Consider the following 26,246-nt stretch of genomic DNA (forward strand, 5'->3'; position numbering starts at 1 on the left):
AAATCAGATTTTCCTGGTTTTGAAGGTCAGTTCTCTTTCCAAAACATCAAACCAGCTGTTTCAAACATGAGATCATTAAGAATTTGGATGACTAAATGGATCAATTATTGTGGAAGCATAAAATCCTCCTTTCGCAGTTTCTCTAGAAATAAAAAGAAATACTGTCTACTTTTCAGACTTTCTGTGTATTTTTTTTTTCCTTTTCCAGACTTGCCCCCTTAGGAAGCTAAATCAAGAACAAATGACTTTCTTTAGAAAATTAATTAAAGATGGAAATCACAAAGAATACCTATCTAATTAAGATTTTTGCCTTGCCAGTCCCCAGAAGGACAATAGGAATTATTCTCTTTTCCTTTCAAAAGATACACAGATACAATCACAGGAAGGGGACCTTTCTTACTTGGAGAGGGAAGAATCCAGGAAAAAAAATAAGCAAGATCTAGTTGTTCTGCCCAAATTGTTGTTAAGCCCAAACTATATTTTAATGCAATATAATCTCTCTCTCTTGTTCAACATTTCTATAATTATTACCTTGTATTGTCTTGGGGTAGAGCCATGTCCAAAGGCATATGGAAACTAAGCCAGTTGGGATATGTTTCCCTTTAAGTTAGAAATGCTTAAAATAAAAAAATTTTAATAAAAATTATTTCTGGCAGATTGTCCCTAAAACACATAGTATAGAATTAATGTTTTTTCCTTTGACAGATGTATGAACCTGGACAGGGCACTTATTCTTTCTTAGTTTCCTTACCTCTAAAATGAGGATAATAAAAGCATCTAATTCCAAAGATAGTTATGAAAATCAAATAAGGTATTTGTTAAGCACTTTGCAAACTTTAAAATGATAGATTAATTAGTGCTATTATAAGTCAGAAAGATAGCAGACGGTCTATTCAACTACTACGCTCTGGAGGAGACCCTCTAGTGTGCTGGATATATCTTCTACGGAGGATTTAAAGAAAGATGTGGACAGAAATGATATAAAATGAAAAGGGAGACATACCTTTTCCATCTTTACCAGTAAATAAAGAAGCTTATCAATAAGATCATGGACCCATCAAACTATGGAATTATAACTTGCTTTACTTCTTCCTCTTTGATGTGGCCTCTAAACAATCAATTTTCAGTTTTTGTCATTTTTAAAATTGCAAATACTCAATCATCTCACTTAAATTCTCTGTGTAAAGTTATCAGCATTATTTACTAATGACCTTTTAACCTTTGCATTTGTTCTTTCCTCTTTAATTTTGGAAAGTTATACCTTTCTTTTAAAATTTATATTTACTATGTTTATCAAATTTATCATGTGTTTAAGTACCGGTTTTCCATACTAATTTTGTTCTTTCTTTAGAACTTTGTTCAATTTATTTCTATTCCAATCTTTATTTTAATATCCCCTCTTTTTCTTAAACTTTTTTATTTCTCTGTTTTCTTTCCCCAGTCTCTAGATTATTAACAGGCAATCTGAATATCATGAGACATAAACAAGTCGCTGTTTTCTTTTCTCTTTTGTCACAAAAATCCAGTGTTATAAAGTTGCTTTGAATATATCCCAAAGCTCTCTCTATATACATTACTATCATTGTTATTACCTCTAAATGTTCAGGATTTAAAATAGTATTTTTAGTCCAACTAATGACAGATAATAATTTAGTTTCTATGTAGATACATTTTTTTGCTTATGCTACTGACATTAATTTTTAATTTTACTGAAATTCATTCTGTAAAATAGTATATAAAATTTATGCTTTTTGAATTTACCAAGGACTTTTTTGAGATCACTGATCTATTTTTATGAGTTGTCCACTGTTTTCATCCATCCCAGCCATTTATCTTATCTCCAATTTAGGACCTGTAATATCTTTATAAAAGTTTCCTATTTTCCCTTGCTTTGTACATAATTTTATATACTGCTATGCATACATTTCTTCTGGTAGAATATGCCAGGAGAGGAACAGACAGTGGTTGACATATAGTAGGCACTGAATAAATGTTTCCTTGCTTATTTGTTATTCATCTTTTATTTTATTTTATTTTTTTCTGAGGCTGGAGTTAAGTGACTTGCCCAGGGTCACACAGCTAGGAAGGGTTAAGTGTCTGAGACTAGATTTGAACCCAGGTCCTCCTGAATTCAAGGCTGGTGCTCTATCCACTGCGCCACCTAGCTACCCCTGTTATTCATCTTTTAAATAGATTTCTCATATCCTGATAATGGATTGAAGTCTTTTCATATCAATGTTAGCTTTTATTAACTGATCTACCCAGTTATTTAACATAGATGTATTAAGAATGGGTAGTCATTATCAATTCCTTTACCCCTAGATAATATCCTTTCTATTTTGATATTTTTCTATTTGAATTAAATTGTATTTGATATTACCACTTGTATTCCCCCCCCCAAAAGTAGTCATATAGCATACTTAAGAGTAACTTCCCTCTATCAAAATCTTCTTGATGAGCATTTAAAATATAATCTATTTTCTCGCTAATCAAGACACTGAAATTAATTAACATTACAAATGTTATCTTTTGAGGTTTACATTTTTGTTCTTAATGTTTCCTGAAAAGAGTAGTCTATTTTTCCACATCTATTTCTACTACTAGAACCAATTCATGAGCCAAATTAAATTTTTTAAACTAATGGCTACATATGGTTGCTGCCTTAAGATGGCTTTGAAAATGGGAATTTTCTTTTGATCTTCTCTCTCCCAACCCTTTCTTCTTTTTGTGACTTTATGTTTTAGATTCTTTTTCAAACCTTTTAAATATCACATGTGCAAAAGTCAGTGAGCAATTAATGTAAATAGTTCCCTGACTTCTGAGAAGCACACAAAATAAGAAGATAATCTATCAAGAGTCACAAGACCTGGATTCTATCCCTACTCTGCCACTTAGTAACTGTGTAACCTTGGATGAATCTGTAAATTTTCAATTTGTAAAGGAGATAAAATGTATCTTCCTACCTCAAAGAACACTGAGCAGAAAGTGTCTTATATGTACTACAGAACTGTACTGTGCACTACAGGACTAATTCTTATTATTCTGTGATTGAAACATGCTCTACATCAGGGGTTCCCAACTTACCCTTTGGTTTTCTTAGCATATTTTCTCATCCCTTTTATGCAATGTGAAACAAATTTTGATTATCATACATACATACATAAAAAAAATAAAATGACTAATTTCTGTCTACCAAAAATATCATTGCTTTGTTGGAAATCAATTAGAAGTTTCCAAACTATTTCAATAGAATAATATTGTTCTTTACCAAATATCTGCCATGCCCTCTTAGCAAGGTTCTCTTTCCCTATGGGGATGGCTACAAATACTCTAATCAGGTGGGGAACTTCTGCTCTTTAGGGACTCAGAGAAAGGGATAAATGTCTCAAAAAAGATCTGATATATAATATGATAATAAAAAGAACAATGCTAACAATAGCTGGCGTGTATCTGTATGGTGCTTTACATTTTACACATATTATCTTCACTTGAGCATCACAGTTTTGTAATTAATGACCCTCTGTCTTATGTCAGGGGCTAGCTCCGCATTGGGAGACAGCATGGTTCAGTAAGAAGATGGTTAAATTTGGTTACACTCATGAGACTTCTTTCTCAAAAGGGATTTAATATACAAAATAAGCAATAAAATAGTGACACTTAATTGCCCAGAACATTCAATGTGAACTAGTGTAAATGAGCTTCAGAATTATAATTATAGAGAATTATATAATATTAGAGAATAAGAAGGGAAAATTGCTTTCATTGCTCTATGGCAAATCCTCTAATTTAAAAGAAAAACAAGAAAGAAAAAAAGAAGAGAATGGAATCAGCAGAATCTAAGCTGATGATCTTAACTTTGATTCTTAGCAAAGTACTGGAATTTATGATGAAAAAATAATAGTTAGCTAATGTCCAAAAGAAGGAAGTATTGATCCCAAAGAGGCAGCATGCCTTAATTAAGCTGAGAGATCATGTCAAACAAAGGCAACTAGATGGCCCAGTAGATAGAGCAACAGGCCTGAAGTCAAAAAGACTCATCTTTTGGGATTTAAATCTTGCTTCAGATACTTAAACAGCTGAATGACTTTGGGCAAGTCACTTAAACCGGTTTCCCTCAGTTTCCTTATCTATAAAATGAGCTGGAGAAGGAAATGGCAAGCCATTCCTATATTTTTTGCCAAGAAAACTTCAAATATGGTCATGAAGAGTCAGGTATAATTGTATAATAAGTCAAATAATTTATTTTCTTCTTCGATATGGCAACTAAATGGGCAAATCAAAGGAATTCTATATAATTTACCTTAATTGTTAAAATAATTTAACAAATTCTCTAATGCTATTCTTGCAGAAAAGTTAGGGCTTTGTGGACTTTACAATAGCATTAATAAGATAAAATTATGAATGAGTGAATAGCTAGCTCCAAAGAGTCATCACTTATAGTTCTATGTCTGTTTTGAAAGGTAACCTTCTATGTAGAACACCAGATATCCGTTCTGTGCTGTTAACATTTTAGAAGTAAATGAAGACAAAGTTTTGATTTTCTCTATTTCCAACCTGAGCCAATTCACTCTTAAGCAATCTGGTGTCCCTTTTCTCACAGAGGTTCATCATACTAATGCCAATCTAGAATGAATTCAATATCAGCATGGCCCACTGCAGCTTAGGATTCCTGAGCTCAAGAGGTATGACATTCTCAGACTTCCTAGAAGCTGGAATTGTACTTGTACATCACAATTCCCATTTATTAAATCTAATAAGATGCAGTGTAATAGGAATAAACGTAAAATCTGGGTTAAATAAAAAACAGTTTGTCTGGGAGACAGTTCATGTGAAAAACAAGAGGATTTTCATGGACTATGAATTGAATGAAAGTCCACAGTGTAATACGGAAGCCAGGAAAGACTAATACCATGTTAGGCTAGATTAAGAATGGCACTGTATCCAGGACCATAGAAAAATGGTGCCATTCTGCCCTGCTCAAATTGCAGCACTGTGCTCAGTTTTGGATAACACATGTTAGGAAGGATGTTGGTAAACTGTAGGAAACCAAGGAGATGAAGGTCCTTGGGTTTCTCTTATATCTGGGATTAGCCTAGAAAAGAGAAGAATGAAGGAAATTATATCAAAGACATTTGAAGGATGGTCACATAGAAATAGGAATAGACTTCTGCCTAATCCCAATAGGTAAAACCAAGGAGATGAAGGTCCTTGGGTTTCTCTTATATCTAGGATTAGCCTAGAAAAGAGAAGAATGAAGGAAATTATATCAAAGACATTTGAAGGATGGTCACATAGAAATAGGAATAGACTTCTGCCTAATCCCAATAGGTAAAACCAAGGAGATGAAGGTCCTTGGGTTTCTCTTATATCTAGGATTAGCCTAGAAAAGAGAAGAATGAAGGAAATTATATCAAAGACATTTGAAGGATGGTCACATAGAAATAGGAATAGACTTCTGCCTAATCCCAATAGGTAAGACAGAGGAACAGTTAGAAGTTGTAAAAAGACAAAATTCACAACACAATTCAAAATTTTGTATAAGGAAATATTTCTATACAATCAACATTATTCAAGAATAGAAAGTTCTTTTTCTAGACATGTTAGTTAACTGTTTTTGGAGGTCTTCAAGTGAAGCTGGGTGATTGTTCCTTGAAGGTAGGGTAGAAGAAATTCTAAGTGACAGTTTGAATTGCATGACCTCTAACTCCCAACTCTGAAATTCTGTATTTGTGATCTGTAAAATAGGTGGTCTTATCCCTAGGAGCTTATGATGTAGAACAACTTAATCTGCTAAAAAGCCCTTTTTGATTTTAGCACTTTGAACATTCAAGAGTTTTATGTCTTTGGAAAACTCCTCACAATTAAAGTAAATCTGGATCATCAATACAAGAACAGCAAAAATGTATGGAGTCAGACAGGTCCTTGTTCCTGTCTGAAAAGCCCCTATCTGTAGAGCTGAGGCAGGGGGCTCCCTCCCTTACTCCCCAGACTCTATACCTGTCAGAGCACAAAATGTCGCTGTCATCAAACTTCTTCCGCACATCAGAGCAGCAATACTTGAAGATGCAGTTCCCACAACAGAAGTGTGGACAGGATTTGAAGAAGCCACACGATTCACCTTTGGCTAGAAATAAGAGAAATTCTCAAGTCAGGTCAAATGAGGTGAGATCAGACCCTGAGTCAGGCAATGTCCAACTTCCCTTAGTTTCTTTCTCAGTTTTATCAGGCTTGGATGGGGTCTTTCACAAAGTGCAGGCTTGGGAACTATTCCAATGGCTCCCTCCTTGAAAGTTCTCCACCCACACATTCCACATCAGTCCCCATCAGCACCATTCTTCCCTCCTCCAATCCACATTATTCAAAACTGCTAAAATAATTTCCCTAGTTCTGATCATATTGTTTCCCTACTCAAGAAGAGGTTCCACTTCTCACAAGTCCAAACTCCATTACTTAGCATCATCACTCAGAAGACAATAGTTAAAATCTGAAAACAGAGGTAGAAATTAAGTACAGACCAAAATCTTAACACCAGATAAGATCAAAATGGATACATGACCTAGATATAAAGAGAAATGTTACAAGGAAATTTGAAGAACACTGTATATATTACCTGTTAGACTTAAGGATAGGTGAACAATTTATGAATAAACAAGAGACAGCAGGATTAGGTGCAAAAGGACTACTTTCACTTATATTCAATAAAAAGATTTGGTACAATGAATGTAGTAGCCCAGATGAGAAGGAAAGCAGAAAATTGAAAGGAAGGAGCAGGTCTATGGACAGATTCTCAGATAGAGAGCTCATATATAAAACATATAAATAACTTTATCAAACCTATAAAAATGTCATTTCCCAATTGCTAAATAGTCAAAGGATATGAACAGGTAGTTTTCCAATAAAGAAATAAAAACAATTTACAGTCCTATGAAAAAAATTCTATAAATAGTTATTGGTTAAAAAATGCAAATTAAAACAACCTTGAGATATTTTATATGGGCTAAAATGATCAAAAAGGAAAATAACAAATATATTGGAGAAAATAACAAATATATTGGAGAGGATGTGGAAAAATTGGGACACTAATTCAATAATGACGAAATTGTGATCTGATCCATTCGTTTTGGAAAGCAATCTGGAATTATGCCCAAAGACTTAATAAACTGTCTATACTCTGACTCAATAATATCTCTACTAGATCTGTTTCCTAAGATAATAAGAGAAAAAAGAAAAGAATCTATATGTTCTAAAATATTGATAGTAGTTTTCTTTGTGGTGGCAAAAAAAAAAAAAAAAACTTTGAAAATTATGTGATGTCTGTCAATTTAGGAATGGCTGAACAAGTAATTATGTGCGATTGTGATGGAATACTATTGTGCTACAAAAAAACAAGCTCAATGATCTTTAGAAAACATGATAGCTTTGCAGGAAAAAATGAAGAGCAAAATGAGCAGAACCAGGAGAATATTGTATACAATAACACTACTGTTTTAAGAACAACTTTGAGTGAATAACTATAAAGGACCTATGAAGGACTATGCTGTTTGATTTGAGTTTTTTGTGAGGCTGGATTTGAACTCAGGTTTTTCTGACTTCAGGGCTTATGCTTTGTCGAAGGATAATTCTAGCTGCATCCAGAGAAAAAAAATGATAAATAGATGTATAGAATAGTTTTATACACACACAAATATGCTCTTGTTTCTTATAGCCATTTCTAGAGTGGGGTGAAAGGAGGAAAAAAGTCACATGAAAACTGTATTATATATTTAAAAAGAATAGCAATTTGTACATAATAGATTTGCAGCTTTGTCACTCCCCCCCATTCTACTATGTTATGGAAATGCTTGTTTTGTTTCTCAAGTTCTAAATAAAAAAAAAATTAAAGACAAGAGTGAAAAACTTTTTTCTCTTAAGGACTAGTGAATAGAGACCAATAGTGAGTGGAGTATAAGGGGGGAAAAGATTCAGCCAAAGACTATACATAAGTAATGATTGTGAAATACTTAAATGTTTTAAAAATTAGAGGAGATGGTAATTTTAGAAGCAGTAGTGAGTCACTGGAGTTTTTGGAGGAGGGGAATAATATGGTCAGATCTGTCTTTAAGGACAATCACTTGGTATTAGCGGGGAGAGATGAGTAAGGGAAGCAGCTGTTGCAACAATCTACAAGAGAAGTGATGAATGATAAGCCTGAACAAAGTTCTGTGTGAGTAGAACGCAAAGGTAGGATATGAAAATTGTAGAAACAGAAAAGTAAAGATTTGGTAACTGAATAGATATGTCAAACAAAGGAAAGGTTACTAACCTGGGAGACTAAAAGAATGGTGATTACTTCAAAAGAAACAGGGAAGTTTAGAAGAGGAGGAATGGATTTGGAGGAGTTGCAGTGGAAAGCATAAGTTTCTGTGTTGGACATAATGAAATTAGGAGGAACTGCTAAACATTTTACATGGCAGAACTAACATCCAAAAATGTCCTATTTAGCATGATGGAATGAATGTGGGGTGAAATGTAACAGTAATAAATGCAAAGTTTCACACTTGAGATTAAAAAAAAAAAACAACCCAATTACTAGATAGAGGAGACCACAGATCATGTGAAAAAGATTTTGGGGTCAAGTGTTACTAATGGATAACAGGAGCCAACAATGTAACATAACAGGAAAAAGAAAGTATCATTAAAAACCCAGAGTTTCCAAGATGAAGATAGAAATAGTCCTGCTCTGGTTAGTCCACTGGTGTTATATTTTAAGAAAAACTTTCTATAAAGCTGGAACATGCCAAGAGGAAGCTAATCATGATGATGAGGTAAATGTTTCATTTCCCATCCGGCTGTGCTCCACTAGACCTCAATATACCCCAAAGCTCTTTATTCTGCAAGATCATATCAGTCCTAGAACTAGTCCGTACCCCCTGCACCTGAAACCCCACTCTTCCTCTTTTTGGAAGGTAGAAGCCTTGGTTCTCCCAGAACCTCAATTTAAGGAGGACACCCAAGTCATTCATTTTTTCATTTCTCATCTGGTTGAACTCAGGACTTTATCATGCCCCACTCCACCCCCATGAAATAGTCCCTCCCCCATATCCTTTAGGGCTTCCTTTTGTGTTTTACCTTTTCTCATTAGATTCTTTGAAGTTCTTTGAAGGCAGGTACTATCTTGGGCCTTTCTTTGTACTTCCAATATTTAGCATAAAGCCTAACATAAAGTAAGTGATTAATAAATGTAAATGCTAAATCTAAAATCTGGAGATTGGAATACAATCTCCATTTTTTACTAGCTAAGTGACCACAAGCAAGTTGTTTAATCTCTCCAAGCCTATTTCCTCATTCGTGAAAGGAGGATAATAGTAACTGCCCAACCTAGTTCACAGAGCTACTATGAGCACATTGTAAATTAATTGTTATTAAATGAGATAGCATATGTAAAGTACTTTTCAAACCTCAAAGTCTACAAAAATTGAGTTATTTTCATTCACCATTAAAGATGCTCAAGTTCATAAAATAAAACTATGAGTACAAAAATAATTAACCCTATTCTGCTAAAAATGTAACACCAAAGACATCAAAAAGGACTCAAGGATGGAAAATGCCATCTGCATCCAGAGCATAGAATTTTCACCTTTTTTGTTGTTTGCTTGGGTTTTTTTTCTTTCTCATTTTTATCCTTTTGGTATGATTTTTCTTACATAACATGACAAATATAAAAATATGTTTAAAAGAATTGCATGTATTTAACCTATATCAGATTGCTTGCTGTCTTGGGGAGGGGGAAGAGAAGAGAGGGAGGAAGAAAAATTTGGAACACAAAGTTTTACAAAAAATGAGTGCTGAAAACTTTATATGTATTTGGAAAAAATAAAATTTTAAAAATTAAAAAAAAAAGAGGACTCAAGAACTCCCACTTTATGCTGAAATTTCCTCAAAAGCATCTTTAACATGGAATAATTTAGCTTCTTCCAGAATGATGTCACATGTATGAAAATAAGGCAGCTAGGTGTTGTAGCGGATTGAGTACTCAGCCTGGAGTTGGGAAGACTTCTTTTGTGAATTCAAAATCCAACCTCGGATATACTAGCTATATGATCCTGGGCATGTCACTTAACAATGTTGACCTCAGTTCCTCATTTGCAAAATGAGACAGAGAAGGAAATGGCAAACCACTCCAATATTTCTGCCAAGAAAACTCCAAATGGGGTTGCAATGAGTCAGACAAAAATGAAAAATGATTCAATATACAAAAATATCTGGGGCAGCTATTTGGTATATATGGTAGCAAAGATTTGGAAACTAAAGTAGTGGCCACCAATTAGAAAATGGCTAAAGTTATGGTATATGGATATGATGGTATACATGTTATTGTGCTATGAGAAATGATGGAGAAGGTGTTTTCAGAAAAACCTAGAAAGACTTAGTGAAGTGAGCAGAACCAAAAGAACAATTTAAACAATAACAATAATATTATAAAGAACAATTAACTCAGAAAAAAATTTCCAACATGGATAAACACGAAGACTGACTATAACCCCAAAAGATTCACAATGGAACACGCTATCCACTTTCAGATAAAGAAGTGATGGATTCAGAATAGAGATGTAAACAAAAGTTTTTTCCCTTCTTCCTTTTTTTTTTTAAACAAGGGTTAATATGGACATTTATTTTGCATAACTATAAATATTTGTAATGGACTTCGACTTTCTTGCCTCCACAATGGGTGGGGAAGGGAGAAGGACAGAAAAGGGGGAGAAAGAGGATTTGAAACTGAAAAATAAAAATAAAATTGGGAAAAAAAGAAATAGGGAGCTCACTACCTGAAGCATATGCTCTAGTAAAGAGGCTTAACATTTTTTCCCTGTTTAAAGCAAATTAGTAAAAAAATATATATATCAAATTGTAAATACAACGGAGTTTGATAACTTTAGGAAGGAATTAAAACATTTTTTATAACAATGTTTGGCAACATAAATCCTTTTTTAAAAAGGATAAGATATTATTATTATTACTGAGGCAATTGTGACTTGCCCAGGGTCATACAGCTAGGAGTGTTAAGTGTCTGAGTCACATTTGAACTCGGGTCCTCCTGACTTCAGGGCTAGTACTCTATCCACTGCACCACCTAGCTCCCCTAAGATATTATTTTTTTAAAGGAACAAATACTGATCAGGGTAGACATTGGCAAAGGGAGTTGGGGACAACTGATATTTGCATGAAACGGAAGCTACTTTTTTTTTTAGAGGTTTACTGTGAAACAAAACAGCAAAGGATGAAATAAAGAATAAAGTTTATACTTTGATGCCTGAAGAAGAGAATACACTCTTTTCCTCTATAATGATGATGATAAAGATTTCTATAGGGAATCCTTGGGGGGAGGTAAGGAGAAGAGGGTTGACTATCTCCCCTTGTCTAAGGATATCCTTTCTGAGATATCAGGGATGAAACTTCTGCAGCCCAGAGGAAACTGGGGTACTAAGTATTCAGCAAGTACTTCTCTTCCAGCCCCCCAATTCCAAGGCCTTTTGCTTTATCAATGGATCAGCCCCACCAGTAATGGGGGAATCTTTCAAAAATATGTCTTAAGAAAAAAACCTCCCCGCTTCCTCCCAGCCCCCCAAACACAATGAAATCTTAAGAACAGAATCTTCTTAGCCCATCCCCTTGATCTAAGATCATAGAGCACTTCCAATTGAATTCATTGGTCCATCCTTCTATCCCAGGTTCACTCTCAACCAATCAGGAAGCCCTGACTTTCCTCCTCTCTTATGAAGCAATCATTTAACTTTCTTTCAGTCCTTATGAAATTGCCTAATATGATTCAAGTTTATTTAACCAGTCTCAAACACAAAACACTATCCTCCAAAAGTACACAAAGACCATCCCCTCAAAACTGCCCCCTCCAAAATCAGAGTATCACTAGAACAATGGTAATCATTAAACATTTAATTCAGCAAACATTTATTAAACTCCAACCACAAAATCAAAACAGAACTAACTTCAAAAAGCCTCATTAACTGGTTCTCCAGGTTCTTAAACAGTCCCCATCCTGTCTCCCAACTCTTCCTTCATGAACTAAGGCAAGTCTTTGATTTTTTTTTTTTTTTTCAGAAAGGCACACAAGCTCTGAATCCTGCAGCCAGAAAAAGAAAGCAACTACACTGAGTTAATGACATTCTCTCACTCCCTTCCCCTCATGATCAACAATATGAAATAGTGAAATAACTGCCCATGAGCAGAGTTCAACTTCAAGGCTGAGGTTAAGGCTCTGTTTTGTTCAGACTCGTCGAGTTTGGGCTATACTTTTAGTAAGAGATGAGTCAGTGGCCAGTAAGATCAGGGATTAGGTTAAGAGTGGGGTCAGGATTCAGCCTCAGTCTGGAGTGAGGTGGGAGGGGTCCCTCCACAGCTCCAGTTCTAGAGCATCTGTACTCCTAGGTTCAAATCAGATAGCAAATGCCTACATTCAGCTTAATAGAAATTGGACTGTATGTTTACAGAGCTCAACAGAGAATCAATCTCACTCTGAAACTTCTTTTTTACTTTCCCATGAGGCTCAAAACCAATCTCCTGAGTATATTTTATATCTCATACATGCAATTCCTTCTTTGTATATCACACATATGCACAATAACTCTCTTTGCTGTATATTGAATACATATACACAATTCCCTTCTGTACTTTTTCTCTTCCTCCTGTCTTTTTCCCCCCTTATCACTTCACTGTTTCTATCTCATCCCTCATATACTCCCCTCTTTCTTTCCTCCTCCATTCTTCTTCCATTTCTGTCTCTCTTTCCTCTCTCCACTCTGTTTCACATCTGTCTTTCTCTCTCTTTTTTCTCTCTTTCCTCTCTATTTCTCTCTCAGAGTTCTCTCTCTCTCTCTCTCTCTCTCTCTCTCTCTCTCTCTCTCTCTCTCTCTCTCTCTCTCTCTCTCTCTCTCTCTCTCCTCTCCCTCTCTCCCTCTCTCCCCTCTCTCTCTCTCTCTCTGTCTCTCTCTCTCTGTCTCTCTCTCTCTCTCTCTCTGTCTCTCTCTCTCTCTCTCTCCTCTCTCTCCCTCTCCCTCTCCCTCTCCCTCTCCCTCTCCTCTCTCTCTCCTCTCTCTCTCTCTCTCTCTCTCTCTCTCTCTCTCTCTCTCTCTCTCTCTCTCTCTCTCTCCTCTCTCTCTCTCTCTCTCCCTCTCCCTCTCCCTCTTCCTCTCCCTCTTCCTCTTCCTCTCTCTCTCTCTCTCTCTCCTCTCTCTCCCTCTTCCTCTCTCTCTCTCTCTCTCTCTCTCTCTCTCTCTCTCTCTCTCTCTCTCTCTCTCTCTCTCTCTCTCCTCTCTCTTTCTCTCTCTCTCTCTTTCTCTCTCTCTCTCTCTCTCTCTCTCGCTCTCTCTCTCTCCTCTCTCTCCCTCTTCCTCTCTCTCTCTCTCTCTCTCTCTCTCTCTCTCTCTCTCTCTCTCTCTCTCTCTCTCTCTCTCTCCTCTCCCTCTCCCTTTCCCCCTCCCCTCCCCCTCCCCTCTCCCCCCCCCTCTCTCTCTCTCTCTCCTCTCCTCTCTCTCTCTCTCTCTCTCTCTCTCTCTCTCTCTCTCTCTCTCTCTCTCTCTCTCTCTCTCTCTCTCTCACACACACACACACACACACACACACACACACACACACACACCAATTTCCCTGGAAACTATTCACCACATAATTACACAACTGCTTCATATTGTGTAACAGGTACAAAGCTTCCCTCTAGGTTATGTATGATACTATGATACACATGCAATTTCCCTCTGCACTAGAAACATAGTCACACATATATAGATATTCACTAATTTCTCCCTTCTGAACTATGTATGGAGCACACACATATATACACAATTCATCCCTGTTCTACCCGTATTTTCAGAAAAAAAATGTGTTTACTTCCTTAAGAATATTTCCGTGTTTGCCACCCCCTCCCCCTCCTTCCTGGTCCATGAGAACAAGAAGATAAGAAGCTGCATGGATAACTGGTCTTTCTGTGAGCTGGGAGATCACATTCAGAGTAAAAAAAAAAAAAAATAAATAAAAAAACTAGTTTGAGCCCCTATTTGCCATACTAGATACAACGGTGAGTTCATACATTCTACCTCACTAGGTTAGACTAATGAAGGCCACCAAGTCTAAGTTATTCCACCAACAGGCCAGGAAACTTTTTGAATCCTACATAAATTGATGAGGGAAAGACAAAGAGAAACATTGTCCCCAACCCCAGACTCCCTTCCCTAGCAGACCAGTAAACCTCCCTAACTAAACTAAAACAAACCCTAGAATCCCTCCCGGGGTCCCTACCTGTCTAAGGTTTAGCCAGAGGGAAATATGGCAAGAGTCCTGGAGAAAGGATTCTGCAATACTCCACCATGTGTTACCTGGAGAACAGGCTGTGTTGTTGCTTTAGCTTGGAAGACAATAGTACTCAGAAGAATGAAAGCAGCAGACAGAAAATAGTTCTCTAAATCCTTGACTTAGCAAATCCCTGTATGAATTTGGGTTAGTTTTTTTTTTTTTCCTTTTTCTGGGCTGACTTCCCCCAGTTACAATATTAATAAAATCCACTCTGATACAAGACAGTGAGCAGGTCTGGGCCCTACCCAGCATGTGCTTTTCAAGCATTTATTTCTTTATGCCTCACTTGGGCGTTTCTTGGAAAGAGGCTAGAGTATTTTCACATTTACTTTCCCAGCTCATTTTACAGATGAGTAAATTGAGGCAAACAAGTTTAAGTGACTTGCCCAGGATCACCCAGCTGCTGAGTATCAGAGGCCAGATTCGAATTTAAGAAGATGGGTCTCTCTCTTTCTCTAGGCCTGGTGCTCCAGCCACTGCCCCTGTCCATACACATTCTACCTTGGGCTTCCTATAACCCAGGTTTACTCCCACTGCCATAGGATAACATCAACCTTTCAAAGCCATTCTCTCATTTGACTTTCCTGACCCGCTTGGTTGGGGGAGCCAAGGCAGAATTATCCCCATTTTACAGATAAAGTAACTTAAGGTCCAGATAGCTCAATATTCTATCACTTCAGTTAATTTTCACTCATTCCTTCCTCTTGAATGTTTAGGGGCGAAGGATTGACAGGCAGAGGGCCAAACTGAGACCCCCTGGGGAGCAAAGGTCTGGCCCAGGAAGGCACAGGGTGGGGAAGGATTAGAAATTTTCTCCCCGATCCTGGGATTAGACTATTAGGGTGGAACTAGACGGTGGATTGGAGTCCTGAAGCTCATAGGGGCTCAGCAGAGGCTTGGGGTCCTCACATGCTCAGATGGGAGAGTGGGTAGGAGTGAGGGCAGGGTTGGAGGCGAACTGGGTTTAGTTTGGACTTGTTCTTCCCCTCCCCCCGCTACCCCACTTCTCAGTGGGCGACAAGTCTGGAGCCCCCCAGTCCTTCTGACCAGCTAGGGGGAGGTGGGGATGGACTTGGACGCCCCCGGACCGTTTTCCCTCCCTCCCCCCAGCGGGGGCATCTGGGGCTTCTCCCCGGGGCACTCACCGCCCAGCGGTGAAGGCAGTAGCAGCAAGACAAGGAAAAAGCGCCCAGAGGAGGATGCAGCCGCCATGGTAAGCCCTAGGAGACGCACCGGTGGACGGATGAACAGACCGACGAACTTACGGGGCGCTCCGTCCCCTTCGTGGGAGCAGGGTCAGGAGGGAGCGGGAGCCCGAGCCGCGCCGGCCGCAGCCTACTGCATCTCCCGGGGAATTGCGGGGGCAAGCGGGGCGGGCGCGCAGACCCTCCTCCTTTCTTGCCCCGATCCCGGCCCCGCCCCGTCCTGTTCCCGGAACCCCCTCCCCCTCCCGCCCCGCCCCGCGGCTACCCGGGGGTCTCGGAGTCACACGCTCGGACCTGGAGAGTCGGCGCCCCCGGCCCTCCGCGCACCCTCCGGGTTAGTGCCGACTCCGCTTCTCACCCTCCGGAGCCGGGGGCAGGACCCGGGGAAAGCCCCACCCGTCCGTTCTACTCCGAATTGGAACCGTGCGCCCTAAATCTGCCCAGAACACATTTCGGAGCGCCCCGAAAACTGGTCCAGCCCGAGCGCACGGAAACGTGGACAGCATCAGTTCTGCCCCAGCCGAGGCCCGGAAACTGCGCGGCCGCTCCGGGCCGGGGCAAATTCTGGCCCGGGAATGTCGCGGAGTTTCCCTCGGGAAGGCTGGAAGCTCCTTATGTCGAGCTGCCCTGCCCCGAGAGAACTCAGGGAGCGTAGTAACGGAAAGGAAAACCAGTTTGGGAAGGCTTTCAATCTCTCGCCGGAGCAGTGACTAATCTCGGCTCTGAGAATCGAACAAAACTCCTCCGGCTTCGAGGGAGAGGGGGGCGATGGTCTAGGGGTGCCCGACAAGACATTTTTATTTATTTTTTCCTTCCAGGCCAACCACCGTGTTGATTTATTTTGCTTGAACTGCCTTGTTTGGGGAAAGGAAGAAGTTAATGTTTACAGGGGAGAAATGGGTGATCGGGTAGTTGGATAGAAATGCACCCCCACCAAAAAAAAAAAAAAAAAAGTTTGAATTTTTTCCCTCAAAGGCACCAATACAGAAAATGCACGAAAAAAAAAATTCATGATAATTTTATTCCTACTGTATTAAATCAAAACAATAAAGGCAACGAAAATGGATGATGATGCAGCAAAAGAGACAGGATGTTGGTGAGACATGGAGAAGGAAAACTCGGAAAGAGTTGTGTCATGCTTTTTAAAAGGAAGAAAATTTATTAAGGAAGCAACAAAATTGCCACTTTTGAGTGCCTTAAATTAATATTTGTAATAATTGTACATTACATAAATTCAATTTCACATCCCATCTTGCTTTTTTTTGTTTTTGAACATATTTTTTTTGTTTATTGAAGTATTTATGTTTGTTGATGACTTTTTTAAAAATAGCTTTTTATTTTCAAAATATATCCGAGGATAGTTTTAAACATTCACCCTTGCAAAGCCTTGTTTTCTAAAAATTTTCCCTCCCTTCCCTCACCCCCTCCTCTAGACAAGTAATCCAATATAGGTTAAACATATACAATTCTTCTATACTTTTCCACATTTATCATACTGCAGAAGAAAAATAGATCAAAAAGGAAAAGAAGTGAGAAAAAAGCAAGCAAATATTTGTTAATAATTATTAATTTTATGATAAACTATTAAGTGCCTACTATGGCTAGCCACTATGTTAATCACCTTGCAAATATCTCATTAAATCTTTATTATAATTCTGGGAAATAGATGCTATTATTATTCCTATTTTATACTTGAGGAAAGAGAGAGATTAAGTAACTTGCCTAGGGTTATACAGCTAAAAAGTCTGAGGCTGAATTTGAATTCATTTTCCTGACTCCACCTACTGCCCCTTTAGAAAAAAAAAAAAAAGAATTTCATAAACTTCATAACTTCATAAATGGAAAAAAAATTGGTACAACTCTTCTGGGAAAAAAAATGGGAATTTTGCTAAACATTAAATGTTCATACCTTTTCATCCCATTGCTAGGCATTCACTCCAAAGTCAAAGGCAGAAAGAAAGATTCAATTAATGCCAAAAATATTTACAGTAGCACTTTCTGGGGTAGTAAAAAACTGGAAACAAAGTAGATTTCCATCAATTAAGGAATGGCTAAACAAATTGATATATGAATGTATGAATATTGGTGTGATTTCAAAGAAGCAAAGTAGACAAACAAGGAAATCAGCATGCATAATAAATACAAACTATAGAGAAAAGAACAAAAAATCTAACTTGACATGTAAAGGTAGAATGCACAGGCTGGTAATAGAACATGAAATGAGCAGACTCAAGAGAATGTTGTATACTATAACAGCAATATTATTGTAAGAATAACTATGAACAACCAAGTCATTTTGAGTTTTATAAATACTTAACTCAAATCAAAGGGAGTGTGAAAGAAGATGCTAACTCCAGAGAAAGAATTGATAAACAGAAGTGTATATAGTATAGTTTTACACACATACACACACACACACACACACACACACACACACACACCCCTGTGACTAATGGTCTTCTCAAGTTCAAGATGAGGAAAGGAGGGGAAAAAAATAAAAGTACACAGCAGAGAACAAAAGGAAACATGGGAAAGCAAGAGTAGCTTTAGAAACAATGTGTAGTATTTATTATATAGGTGGATTTTTTATTTAATAATATTTTATTTTTCCAAATACATGTACAGATAGCTTTCAGCATTTATTTTTGTAAAACTTTGTGTTCTAAATTTTTCTGCTTCCTCCCTTACCTCCCCCCTCTCCAAGACAGCAAGCAATTTGATATAGATTAAATATGTGCAATCCTTTTAAACATAATTTCATATTTGTCATGTTGTGCAAGAAAAATCACCAAAAAGGGGAGAAAAAATATGAGATAGAAAAAACCAAACAAAAAATTGAAAATATTTTGCTTCTATCCACATTTAGGCTCCATAGTGCTCTCTCTGGATTAGCATTTTCCATCTCAAATCTGTTGGAATTGCCTTAAATCACCACATTGTTGAGAAAAGCCAAATCCATTAGAGTTGATCATCACATAGTCTTGTTGTTATTATGTATAATGCTTTCCTGGTTCTGTTCACTTCACTCAGCATCAGCTCATGTAGGTTTTTCCAGGCTTTTCTGAATCAATTCTTTTAATAATATTCCATTACCTTCATATACCATAATTTGTTATTCCCCAACTGATGGGCATCTACTCAATTTCCAATTTCTTGCTGCTATAAACATTTTTGTACATATGGGTCCTTTTCCCTTTTTTATTATCTCTTTGGGATACAGATCCAGTAGTGAGACTGCTGGATCAAAGGGAATGCATAGTTTTATAGCCTTTTGGGCATAGTTCCACGTTGTCTTCCAGACTGGTTGGATCATTTCAGAACTCTTATAGGTGGGGTTTTCTAAAGTTTACAGCGAAATGTAGATTCATGGTTTCATACTGAAACCTCTTTTTGTGTTGTACTTTGTACAGGGACTTTTTTTTCCTTTTTGTATTTAAAATTCAAAATTCACAAAAATTTTTAAAAGGGGAAAAATGGTAATAGAGTAGGTTTGGGGAGTGAGGAAGAGGGAGGAGTAAAAATGAGAGGTTCTGACAGAGGAACCAGATGTCCTCACCAAAAATATCAAACTTAAGAGGCGGGGCACATTTACAGGGGAAGATAGAGTTTCATCTTGGACATTTGAGTTTGAAATGTTTATGTTGAGAGTAGGAATCCAGCAGGGACTGATATATGATTAGAGTTCAGTGGAGAAATGCATAAATTTGGGAGTTATGGACACTAATATGATCCTTCCCCCTATGGAACATATAAATAGAAAAGAGTGCAGGATTAAGACTTGCGGAAACAATAAAGTGACAGAAGATGGTGATGCTCCAGGAAAAGAGAATAAATATTGGTGAGATATGGAGAAAGAAAACCAGTAAAGAGCAATATCGTGCCCAGAATGAAGGGGGAAATGGCCAAGAGGAAGAGGTAACGAGCTGTATAAAAAATTTCAGAAATCAAGGATTCCATCAGATTCTGCAATGAACAGATTGTTGATTATCTTAGAGCATTTTCAATTGTGTATTGGACCTAGAAAAGGAATTGCAAGGGAAAGAGAAGTAAATGGGAGAAAAGAAGGGAGTATTAGAAATTCTTTGTAGGAGTTTGGTGGTGAAATGGAGGAGAGGTAACAGAAGATAACAAGGGAGATGTCAGGGTCAAGTGAGAGTTTTACTAAGTTAGGGAAATCCGAGCATGTTTGCAGGCAGAAGGGAAAGTGCCATTAGATGCAGGAAGATTTAAAAAGATGAGACCAAGAAAAGTAATGATCAACCCGTCAAACTCCTGAAAGAGACAGGGAGAAAGGGATATAGAACAGAAGTTAAAGAACTGACTTTGGTAAGAAGAGACTTCCTTTTTCTGAGACAAATATAAAGGATGGGTAAAAGTGTGACAGGGCTTAAAATGATCTACTTAAATAGGCAGGGGAGCTCACAGGAAATAAACTTTTCTCTGTAAAGCTGAGAGGGGGAGCAGAGGAGATATTACAGTGCTTGAAGGTAGAAGAGATTTGAAACAGCCTGTGAAGTAGTATGATAGAGTAACTAAAGGAAGAAGAAATCCTCCCAGTATGCTTAGATAATGGTGAGTTATAAAGATCCTTTGGACATAGTGGTCTGTTTTCTTCCAGGATCATTCATTAGCCCAAAAGACTGAGTGGTAGGAAGGGTTAAGGATCAAGTGGTAAAAACAACAGTGAATAATTTAATTGGTTAACTATAGGATCAAGGTTTCAAGGAAAGGGAAGTGAGCCCTGAGCAGTGATGATAACTTAGGGGGATAGGGAGGGATGGAAGGACTAATAATTGTGGTGAGGCTACAGGATGTGCTTAGGAGAGGCAGCCTGACATAATAGAGAGCACCCCCTTGAAGTCAGAAAGGCCCCGGTTCAAACACCATCTTTAACAAATATGTTCTTTGTGGGCCCTGGACTAGTGATTTAACTAATTCTCATACATAGCTCCATGCATTTCTCAACACTACAAATTGCAGAGTAGATACCCATCTGCATTGGCAAAGGGAATTTGCTCTTCAAGGATTCCTTACAAGTAATAAAATTACAGGTCTGAGCCCTTAAAAAAATAGATTTATGAGGAATGTAATAAGAGGAGAAATGGAGGGAAAGAAGAATATGATGAAAGGTTTAATTTAAACTAACAAGTTTTTATCCAAATCAACTCTGGCCTCAGACATTTACAAACCGAGTGACTTTGAGTAGGTCATTTAATCTGTTTGCCTCTGTCTGTAAAATGAAGACAATAATGGCTACTCCCCAATGTTGTTATAAAGACCAAATGAGATCATATTTGTAAAATGATTAACACAGTGCGTGGAACATATCTGATGCTATATATATTTGTTAGCCATCGTCATTTTTATTATTAATAAACATATGCAACAACATACAGCAGGCACTAGAGTTATACAAGAGGAAATGAAAATCAGCCCTCTTGTTAAGGAAGTCAACATCTAAATGGCTTAATGAGTTCAAAATCAAGAAAGTAGCATAGTTATCCGGGATGGTGAGATTTAGGGCATGGCCATACCTGTGGTTACTGAGAAGCTGAGTAAAAACAAGGGCCTGAACCTGTTGACATAGACTGATGAAGAAGCTCTTTAAAGGTTAGAGGAGGTTTTTCAGTGATGGTGGTAAAGTTGTAAGAAGAAAGTCTGGACAAAGCAGCAGGAACAAAGAGGATCCCAATTTCCCCTGATTTAGTGTGCTGGGGGACATAAAAGAAAGAATAACTGACCCAAGAGATGGGGCCAGCAATGCAAGGTTATGTGAGCAGAACTTGGTTTCCACAAACATAAAAAAGAAATGTGTAAAGAGATCAAGGAGAAAGAATATAGACTCCTAATCCCCTTACCAAAGACCCTCTACAATCAGGCTTCAACTTCTTTTCCAGTTTTTTTCCACACTATTCTCCACATACTCTACTCTTCATTTGCCCATCATCCTGCCCTCTGTGCCCTTTCTTCAAGCCATTCAATAAATTCCTTATTTTATTTCTCTATCTCTTCCTGCTAAAGTTCTTCCTTTCCTTTAAGGTCCAACTCAAGTGTTTCTTCCTTCATAAAGCCTTTCCCAACAACCATTCCTTTTAACAGAAAATGATACATTTCTTCTGCTCGGTTTTTCATAGCACTTTGCCTGGACTTCTCTCTGTACTTATATTACAATTATCCGTGGCATACCCAGGTTAGACTATAATAACCCTTTTTAGGATGGTATCCACATTTTATCTATTTTCATATCTTTTTCTAGTACTGAGTATAATTTCTTGAACATGCAACATACTAAACAAATATCTGCTAACTTGTCAGTCCCTAAAAAAGCACTTATGAAGAGCTTTCTATGTGCCAGGCAATGGAAATACAAAAAGTGTGACAGTGCTTGCTTCCCAGAAGCTCATATTCCAGTAGGTTAAGATAACACATAAAAGAGCAAGAAAAGTGATGTGAATACAGTTTGGAGGAGGGAATGATGTAATTGTAAGGAATGATGTAAATTGAAAAGGCTTTAGGAATACCTTCTAAATTGACTGTCTTAAAAATACAGTCTCTCTGTCTTTAGCTTATCTCGTCTTATGCTCCAATGACTGGAGTGAATTGCCTAATCGAACCACTCCCCAGCTCTACCTCTAAACCATAAAATTAGCTATCAGTGACATCCGGGTGCTAAGGAGTAACCGTCGTGAAATCCTTAACCTGGCCGCCTCAACTCTAACTTCCAAGATCAGTGCTCTTTGTAAGGCACCATTTGTCCCCCACTTCTTCACTAACTCAATTTTGGAAAGCAGCCTGCCAGTTAATTATGTAATAATAAACTTTTAGCCTTTTGATTGGGAGATGTTCTAGCCCTATAAATTCTTTGAAATACTTTGAGATACTGATCCAGAACCCCCATATTTTGGGTTTCAGCTTCTGCACCCCAACATTAGGAAGGTACCAAGCTCAGGGGAATGAGGGAGTGCTGCCCAGTAAGAAATGGAGAGCTGGTAGAGCTCTACTGGGAGCTTTCTTTACGAAATAATCTTATCAGGATATCTTCCTGCTTGTCTCAGGGAGTAACTTGGCTTCCAGACTGTGGGTAGTAATTTAGATTCCCTCTGTCAAGCCCACCTAGCAGCCAAGGGTCCCATTTGCACCCCAAGTTGGACTCCCTCCCTGTGTGTCCTTGGGAGACAGAAAGGCACCAGCCAGTCTGTGCCAGGCTGGGATAATACTTGTGCAGCTGAGATCTTTGCAGATAAACAGACCCTCCTATCTTCATAGTCTAGTGGTTCCCAAGGGAAGAGAAGGAGGTTTTTGCCATCATTTGCTCCTCCCAATGGGGAGTGTTCCCTTTCCCATGTACCACCCCTTCCAGCATCCCCTCTTTCCTTGTCTTGCTATTATAAAAATGTAAATTTCTTTGGATTCTACATGCATGTTCATAACTCTTGTAATAAACCTGATTTCCAAATAAGTCTCTTGTGACATTGTGATTTCTTGTTGATACCTTCCGCCCTCCCAAATGGGAAGAAGGAAGGTCAGACAAGCAGGGCACCTTCAAAGTTACATGTTGAATTTGTTCTATATTTTAAAAGAAAAGCAAAGTCTAGCCAGAGATCTACAATTTCACGAACAACCTCTTGTTCGGTGGTGTATATGAAAATGCTCATGATATCTGGCCTTTGTTCAGGATAAAAAAAGAAGAAATGAGAGAAAATTTAAATAAGTATTACAACCCCAGGTGGAAAAAGAAATAGCTGCAAGAAAGAGTTTCACCACCTGAAGCAGCAGAGGTAGTGAAACCATTGAGAGGGAGGGCTTTGTTGTGGTAGACCAGAGCCAGGGATCTAAAAAATTTAGATGGAACTGAAAGTCCTAAGAGTTCAACCGTGAAAGGCCATGGGGATTGAGAAGACTGTGAGCCAGATTTTTGTTGTTCAATTGTTTCAGTCATGTCTGGCTCTTTGAAATAACCTTTTGCCATTTCCCTCCCAGCTGAGGCAAAGAGGGTTAAGTGACTTACCACGTCTGAAGCCAGATTTCAACTCGGGTCCTTCCTGACTTCAGGCCTGGCTCTCCATCCTCTTGCTGCCCATAAGCCAGGTCTTGAATTTATTGAAGAGGAAGGAAAAAGGAGCTGGAGATCCATAGGTGACAATGACAAGGATCTCTGGAAGGAGAGGGTGAATTTTAAAGGTGAGGTGGATGCTGAGTAACTATGGTAGAGAGAAGATCAAGGAATATGTCTATCCCTCTTTTTAGTCCTGAGAAAATAAGAAAAAGAATAGCCAGCCTTGAAGAAGATACCAAGAGACAGATGTCTTCAGAGCAGGAGTCCATCTCATGTGAAAGGGAATTCCAATGGGAATCTCAAAGTTCAAAATTTAAAAAATTTAAAACTTAGGGTGGCAGTTAGCATAGGGCTAAGCAGCCATCTCCCTAAGGTACCTCTCCTTTCCAGGGAAGTCTTAACCAAAGGGTAGTGCTATGTAAAGACTGAGGATTCTAGAAAGAACAAAAGAAAGAGAAGATCGTAGAAGAGAGGAGCTATGAAGGCTAAGGCAAGATGAGGGTTAGCCCTTTCCTGGAAGGGACAAGTATGGCAGGAATCCCCTACAAACCCTGTCCAGCCTATGGCCCTACTGTGCCTTGTACTGGGATGCAGTCTGCCCTCAGGAGAAGGCAGGTCTCCACATCAGAGCATGTCAGCACCAAGCCCCTGGTGATTGCCAACTTGGGGACTAGTTAACCAACTAATGTCCTTCTGGAGGAAAGAAGGGAGTCCCTGGAGCTTGGCATCTGGTTGTCAGGTCCCATGCTTCTAGCTTTGTCTGGGACCCTCAGAATTAGACTTGTTCTGTCCAGTCCAGGGTTTCTCCCAAGAATTCATAGCCTGTATCTAAGTCTATACAGAGATGGCTAGAAGAGGCCCTCAGCTCATACAGTGTATCTTGGATAAAAAGTAATCTTTATTCTATCTTCAGACATAATATAAATATAAAACAAACAAAGGGTTTTCTGCAGCCCATGAATCATCCAGTTTTTCTCTAGGAACTTTTCTAGTCCTTTTAAACTCATACCACCACCTTATGATTGAGACTTCCTGAAAAGGGACCTCTATAGTCCTTCAGAATTCCTAAGTTTCAGGGAATTTTGCACTTGAGATTCCCACTGGACCTGGATAACTCACTGGAGGATGATGTCTGGATTTGCTCTCTCACATTGTGATTCAGTTCCATTTTATTTCTCCAACACCAAGGTCTCTTTGCTAGTTAAACCTCTTCTCTTTAGAAGCAGGATCAGTTGGAGATTGAATGTAAATCAATACATGCTATATTCACTTTTTTTTTCTTTTTCTTCTGTTTTTTTTTCCTCTCATGGTTTTTCCCTTTTGTTCTGATTTTTCTCTCCCAACATGATTCATAAATGGGTATTTAAAAAATGAATGCACATGTATAACCAGAAACAAAAACAATTAATAAAAAAGCAAGAAAACTAGGATCAGGAATTCTGGGAAAATTTCTTCCAGAAATCCAAATCCAGAGAATTCAAGTAAGACTTTTTTCCTAGGAGTTTTCACCACCAGTTTTTTTTTTGACTGGCTTTATCCTTGATCAACCCCATCTACAAAGCACATCACATAACCAGATATCATCAAGCAGGGTGAAAGGGAAGGTTCTGGTGAAGGGTTCTAAAAATCTTCCTCTTCATCCCTCCCAAAATTTGAATGCCTATTCTACAGAATTATTATACCAGTTTTTAACATCTTCCTCATATTAAGTTTGGAAAATAAATAAATTTAAGAAAGCAATTTAAAAATTATGCAGATTATAATGGAGAACTTAATAAGGTTGTACCTTATAATATCAATTTTAGGGGCTTTATTTGGTGATTTACTTGATAATTCTAAAAATACTTTAACAATGTAACTAAAAAATATAGACCATTATCTGGCTGGCCTTATGAAATTCTATATTTGATATTTAGTGTATACTGTATCTTCATTACTTCTGGTCGTATTCTGCCTTGGCTTTTGGTCTCATTCTTTTCCTCTTATTTCCCGTTCATTATTTTTGATTCTGAGGACCATATAAGAATACATTATATTGCCTTTTTTTAAAAAATTAAAAATTTGTGTGAGCATTCAAACCAGTTCCTTGAGTTGACAGATGCTAAAATGTTGTTTTTCATTTCTCACTTATAATCTTGTCTCAGTCTACTTAGCAAACTTGTTAGATTTCAGTGAGAAGCATCTTCTAGAGGTTTGTTTTTTTTTTTAAATAACTTTACTATGATTATGATGTATGATGCAGAATTTCATTCAGATGAGGTATGCCATCAGCATGTGGTCATCTAAACACTTTTAAAAAACAAAAGATCATGCACATTCTAGCTGCTTAGGACAGCTTCTAGACCCTAGTTTCTTTTATTGATTTAAAAACAAACAAAAAGATTATTCCTCCACTCCTGGAACCAAAAAATCTCCCAAGCAAGGATTTATTTAGTTTCAGTCTCTGGGACTGAAGGACTCTACCACTTTCTCTGGGGACAAGGAATTCTCTAGAGGACTCTGCTAATGCAGCAGGCTCCACCCTTCAAGAACTTGGCTGCTTTCTAAAATATTCCCTTTCTCTGTTTTTTCAGGCTCACTTCTGGTCTTTCCACCACTGTGCCAGAACTGCTGCTTTGTGAGCCTTCATCTAAGAATAAAGC

General features: G+C 38.1%; 1 protein-coding gene across 4 annotated transcripts in view; it reads right to left on the reverse strand.

Moving 5' to 3' along the window:
* The window catches only part of SHISA5 (shisa family member 5), a 40,306-nt gene extending 24,136 nt beyond the window's left edge, over window positions 1-16,170 (reverse strand). For 2 of the 4 annotated variants that reach the window (XM_074283042.1, XM_074283041.1), the window contains exons 1-2: window positions 15,907-16,170; window positions 5,998-6,124 (exon numbers count right to left, since the gene is read on the reverse strand). In XM_074283042.1, the coding sequence (XP_074139143.1) occupies window positions 5,998-6,124; window positions 15,907-16,054 (275 nt within the window). In that variant the 5' untranslated portion in view covers window positions 16,055-16,170. Of the gene's footprint in view, window positions 1-5,997; window positions 6,125-15,488; window positions 15,807-15,906 lie in introns of those variants that run through there. The other 2 variants (XM_074283044.1, XM_074283043.1) reach the window with 2 other exon arrangements.
* Window positions 16,171-26,246: the final 10,076 nt, after the last annotated feature.

This window comes from Sminthopsis crassicaudata, chromosome 1, assembly GCF_048593235.1.
Source record: "Sminthopsis crassicaudata isolate SCR6 chromosome 1, ASM4859323v1, whole genome shotgun sequence".
Taxonomy (NCBI): Eukaryota; Metazoa; Chordata; class Mammalia; order Dasyuromorphia; family Dasyuridae; genus Sminthopsis; species Sminthopsis crassicaudata.